At 40.1% G+C, this 5,346-nt stretch overlaps 1 protein-coding gene across 1 annotated transcript; it reads right to left on the bottom strand.

Annotated features, from left to right (window-relative positions):
• Positions 1-2,240: 2,240 nt before the first annotated feature.
• LOC107058652 (uncharacterized) lies at positions 2,241-2,890 on the bottom strand. The gene is made up of 3 exons (XM_015304626.1): positions 2,654-2,890; positions 2,444-2,557; positions 2,241-2,288 (listed from the first exon to the last, which is right to left on the bottom strand). The coding sequence occupies exons 1-3, from the start codon at positions 2,888-2,890 to the stop codon at positions 2,241-2,243; spliced, it is 399 nt and encodes a 132-aa protein (XP_015160112.1).
• Positions 2,891-5,346: the final 2,456 nt, after the last annotated feature.

Raw genomic sequence — 5,346 nt, 5'->3', positions numbered from 1 at the left:
TCTTCGTTCTTTTCAGCCTTTTTGTTACTTTTTGCGCCTAAGTTTCAATGCTTCCACTAAAACATCAAATACCTAACACTTAAGAGTTTTCATCAGATATTAAGACAAAATAAGCATTTGAGGACACTATTCTTATCAAAATAAAGCCCTAAATGAGTTCAATTTGTGGACTCATCAACACCCCCAACTTAAACTTTTGTTTGTCCTCAAGCAAACTTAAGTTCAGCCGTTAAAAAAGGGTAGCTCAAACAGTGCTACACAAGACTCAATCATGAATGCACACAACAAGACTCAATTTACTTATGCAAGGATCAATTGTGTACTCAATGATTCAAGTTGTGACACAACATTACCAAAGATTCTCTTGCTCGCAATACTTGCTACTTGTGCAAGTTCAAGCTCAACAAAAAGTATCTAAATGCCCTCACATAAAGAATGATTCCATATTCACACAGAGAGGTTAATCAATTCAAGATCAGGAATCAGATGCAACGCTCACACTAAAAAACGAGGAACACAATGCATGTTTTAACCCATAGGTTTGCCCTTATTTTCCAATCGACTTTCGATTCAGCTTACTCAAGATCAAAAAGGTCTTTCTAAAGCTTGTAATGTGTATGAGTGCAAAGGTATGGTCATTTAAGCTCAGTGAATTCTTCCTCGTGAGATGTGGTATTCTAAAGGCATTCCCTTCTTCTCCTTTATCAATTCTTTTTCTAGTGCTTCTAAGTCATCTTTTTATTCACCTCCGTGGATTGCTTGGAAACTCGATATCTTTTGTACTTTATTCCATAGTTTTTTTTCCATCGTTCTACAACACCATGGGTTAAGGGGGACTTTTCTTGCACTTCTTGACTTATCATTTTCCTTTTCACCACACCCCCAACTTGGCTATTTGCTAAACCACAAATCAAGAGGATTATAGGTAGTGGGTTAAGTAAGGTCTAGGGTTCATCAATGTTCTTCCAAAGAAAGGTAAGGCACAAATGGTGTTCAAAAGAGTTTCACATGCTCACGGGTAGACCACAAAAGAGGTATATTTTAAATTTGGCTCACACTCTTTAAAGTTGCCTAAGATCATCTCAAGAGCACACCTTTCTAAATCAATCAGACTAACATGGCAAATTCTAGGTTTATTCATGCATGGTTCAAAGCAAGCTAATCACACAAGGCATCAACACATAAATCAAACAAGACTACATACTTTCGCTAGTGTGCAATGGTCATTACAAGAGAATCAATTCGATAAATGGCTAATCACAACGAGATGCAAAGAGTTCACATATAGTTTATACAACTTCATTTGGCCTCATCGTAGTCGTACATTCATGTTCATTCAAATGAGAGCACTATTCAAGTCATCGATATTGATCGAAACTGAGACTCAATTTTTTGCAAAAGAACAACCACATTCAACTCACGAGGGGTGGCAAAAATGTGCGAAAAATTCAATTTTTTTTGGAAGGGGAAATCATTTTGCAATTAAAAATAAGCGGGGCCACAAGCTCAAAATCCACAGAAAGCAGTATTAACACAATTTAAAACAGAACAACCCAAATATAATCACAAAATACGGATATCAAATAGCACACAAAAGGTGGGCCTCACCCCACCACAAATAAAAAGCATTTGTCCTCAGATGCATATAAAATTAACCACGATTTTAAAGATAACGAAGGATAGAGAGGAAGGTCAAGAGGGTATCCTGGCTAATAGGTTGCTTCATCTGTCTGGGCATCAGTACCCGGTGTGTCTCCCTCCTGACTCTGTTGCTCTGCTTCAGCTGCTATAACGAGGTTAGTCTTACTCATATCATCTAAATCATGAGTTGCTCCAAAGGTATGTACCCCTTGCACATTAAGTCTACTCGATGCATTGGAGAACAATATATCACAGTTTAGGCAATCAAAGTGAGGCCTTTATGCTGCTCAGATGGCTTTAGAAATGCTTTAGCTAGCAAAGACTATCCAGTTTGTCGCCCATTCGGCGACATTAGTTCTAATCGCCGAACCTCTTGGCGATTCGCTGAGTGACCACTCGACTCGCCGAGTTTTACAGAATCTTCAGTCATTGTGAAGGTCCAAACGGTAGTTTTCATCGTGATTGCCGAATTTGTTGGCGATTCACAAATAATTTCCAAATCTCACCAAGTTTTACAGGCTTTAGTGTTGACGATGTCTTGAGTCAAATGGCGTATAAGTTCGGATTCACCGACCCCTTCGGTGACTCGCTGACATGATCTATTGTTTGCCATCCTTCAATTTTTCAAACACTTCGCATACTTTCACCTGGACAAGCAACATACCATTTTGTTACCAGGAAATAAGTACTGATAATAATAAAAATAAAGCAATTAAAGGGATTTTGGGTTGCCTCCCAAACAATGCCTTAGTTAACGTCGTGGCACGACACATTAGCGCCTTCAGGCGTCTTACAAATATACCACTTCAACCAACAAAATCTCTTCACAATCCCCCAGATACAATTTCAGACATTGACCGTTCACTGTAAATGGAGGTCCTTCCTGATCTTCAACTTCTATGGCACCATTGATGAACTATAATGTTACTCTAAACGGTACAGACCATTTGGATTTGAGCTTTCCGGGGAAGAGTCTAAGTCGCGAGTTGTATAGCAGAACCCAATATCCTACCTTGAGGTCTCGCTTGAGTATCCGAGCATCATACCATTTCTTCATCTTCTCTTTATAGATGGCTGAACTTTCATATGATCTGAGTCTAAATTCATCCAGTTCATTCAGCTGCTCTGCTCTCTCCCTTGAAGTTTTTGACCAGTCCAAATTTAAAGCTTTCAATTCCCACAATGCTTTGTGTTCTAACTCAACGGGCAAATGACAAGCCTTAACATAAACCAACTGATATGGAGACATCCTGATAGGCGTTTTGTAAGCAGTTCGATATGCCCATAGTGCATCATCGAGTTTCCTAGACGAATCAGTTTTATTGACATTTACTGTCTTTGCCAAGATGCTTTATATTTCCCGATTCGACACTTCGACTTTGCCACTTGTTTGGGGATGGTATGGGGTTGCCACTTTGTGTTTCACCCCATATTTACTTAGTGCCATTGAGAACCACTTATTGCAAAAGTGGGATCCCCCATCGCTAATGATTTCTCTCGGAGTGCCAAATCTTGCAAAGATGTAGCGTTTCAGAAATTGGACAACGCGTTTTCCTTCATTGTTTGGAAGTGCGATGGCTTCCACCCATTTGGAAACATAATCTATAGCCACTAAGTTATATTTATTTCCAAACGAGCTAACAAATGGGCCTATGAAATCGATCCCCCATACATCGAATAGCTCGACCTCTAGAATATGAGTGAGAGGTAATTCGTGTCTTCTAGACACTCCGCCTTGCTGCTGACATTTAGAGCATTTCTTAGTAAACTCATGTGCATCCTTGTAGAGTGACAGCCAATAATATCAACTCTGGAGAACTTTAGCGGCGGTGCGAATACCACCATGGTGACCTCCCACTGGAGATATATGGCAAGCATGGAGAATTTCTACCACTTCTTCTTCCGGAACACACCTTCTGATGACATGGTCAGCACACTCTCGGAACAAGTAATGTTCATCCCAAAAGTACTTTTTAACATCGAACAGGAATCTTTTCTGTTGGTAAAAGGTCAACTCATCCGGCATCAGCCCACACACAATGTAATTTGCAAAATCTGCATACCATGGCGTATGTTTGAAGGATATTGCAAACACCCGCTCATCAGGGAAAAAGTCGTCTATGTGAACCTCATGCTCAACATTCACCCTTGCTTCCAACCTTGATAAATGATCAGCCACTTGATTTTCACATCCTTTTCGACCTTTTACCTCAAAATCAAATTCTTGTAATAATAGTACCCACCTAATCAATCGTGGTTTTGCATCTTTCTTTGCCATCAAGTAACGGAGTGCAGCATGATCAGTGTTTACAATTACTTTGGTGCCTAGCAAGTATGCCCTGAATTTTTCAAATACATAGACTACGCAAGCAACTCTTGTTCGGTGACCGTATAATTTTGTTGGGCACTATTTATAGTCTTGCTTGCATAGTAGATTAGGTGAAATAGTTTGTTGCGATTTTGCCCCAACACAACCCCAAGTGCCATACTGCTGGCATCACACATTAACTCAAAAGATTCTGACCAATTGGGGCTGATGATAATCAGAGTGGATATTAGTTTTTCTTTCAAACACTGAAATGCAGCCACACAAGCATCATTAAAGTGGAATTTCACTTCCTTCTCTAAGATTTTGCATAATGGGAGTGCAATCTTTGAGAAGTCTTTAATGAACCTTCTGTAAAATTCTGCATGCCCCAAGAAGCTGCGAACACCCTTTACTGAAATCGGCGAGGGCAATTTCTCAATGACCTCAATTTTTGCCTTATCAACTTCCAGCCCCTTTTGTGACACCTTGTACCCAAGAACAATACCTTCTTTTACCATAAAGTGGCATTTCTCCCAATTCAGAACTAAATTCATTTCTACGCATCTTTGGAGTACCTGTCCTAAGTGAGTCAAGCATTCTTCGAACGTATCCCCTACGACTGAGAAGTCGTCCATGAACACCTCCATAGAGTCTTCGACCATATCTGTAAAAATAGACAGCATGCAATGCTGAAATGTTGCTAGGGCATTACATAGCCCGAATGACATCCTTTTGAATGCGAAAGTTCCATAAGGGCAAGTAAACGTGGTTTTCTCTTGATCTTCTGGCACAATAGAGATTTCATTGTAGCCGGAGTACCCATCCAAAAAACAATACCATTCTCTTTCTGATAACCAGTCAAGCATCTGATCCATAAAAGGCATTGGAAAATGGTCTTTCTCGGTCCATGAGTCAAGCTTTCGGTAGTCCATGCATACTCTCCACCCACTCACTGTTCTTGTTGGCACAAGTTCTCCTTTTGTATTTGGGACTACGATTATACCTCCCTTTTTCAGTACACATTGCACCGGACTTACCCACTTACTATCTGCAATAGGGTAGATCACTCCTGCATCTAGCCACTTAATGATCTACTTTTTTATCACCTCTTGCATTGGAGGGTTCAATCTCTGTTGGTCTTCCACACTAGGTTTGCATTCACTGTCGAGCCGAATCTTGTGAGTATAAATTCCATGAGGAATCCTACAATATTGGCTATTGTCCATCCAATAGCTTTTATATGCTTCTGCAGTATTTCAATGAACAATTTCACCTGCCATTCAATCACATTGGCAGCGATAATTACAGGTAAAGTATTATTGGCTCCTAAGAAGGCATATTTGAGATGAGAGGGTAGGGCTTTTAGTTCCAGATTTGGTGGTTCTTCTGTTGATGGC

Source organism: Solanum tuberosum, unplaced genomic scaffold (assembly GCF_000226075.1).
Source record: "Solanum tuberosum cultivar DM 1-3 516 R44 unplaced genomic scaffold, SolTub_3.0 scf00588, whole genome shotgun sequence".
Lineage (NCBI taxonomy): Eukaryota > Viridiplantae > Streptophyta > Magnoliopsida > Solanales > Solanaceae > Solanum > Solanum tuberosum.
The sequence above is the reverse complement of the archived record's forward strand: the minus strand, read 5'-3'. Positions and strand labels throughout refer to the sequence as shown.

Excerpts from the sequence above, each read along its gene's own strand:
- LOC107058652 (XM_015304626.1), bottom strand. The coding sequence starts at position 2,890 with ATGTCTCCATATCAGTTGGTTTATGTTAAGGCTTGTCATTTGCCCGTT. Across the intron at positions 2,558-2,653 it reads TACTCAAGCGAGACCTCAAG|TTCATCAATGGTGCCATAGA; the intron begins GTAGGATATTGG and ends GTAACATTATAG. Across the intron at positions 2,289-2,443 it reads AGATTTTGTTGGTTGAAGTG|GTGAAAGTATGCGAAGTGTT; the intron begins GTATATTTGTAA and ends TTGCTTGTCCAG.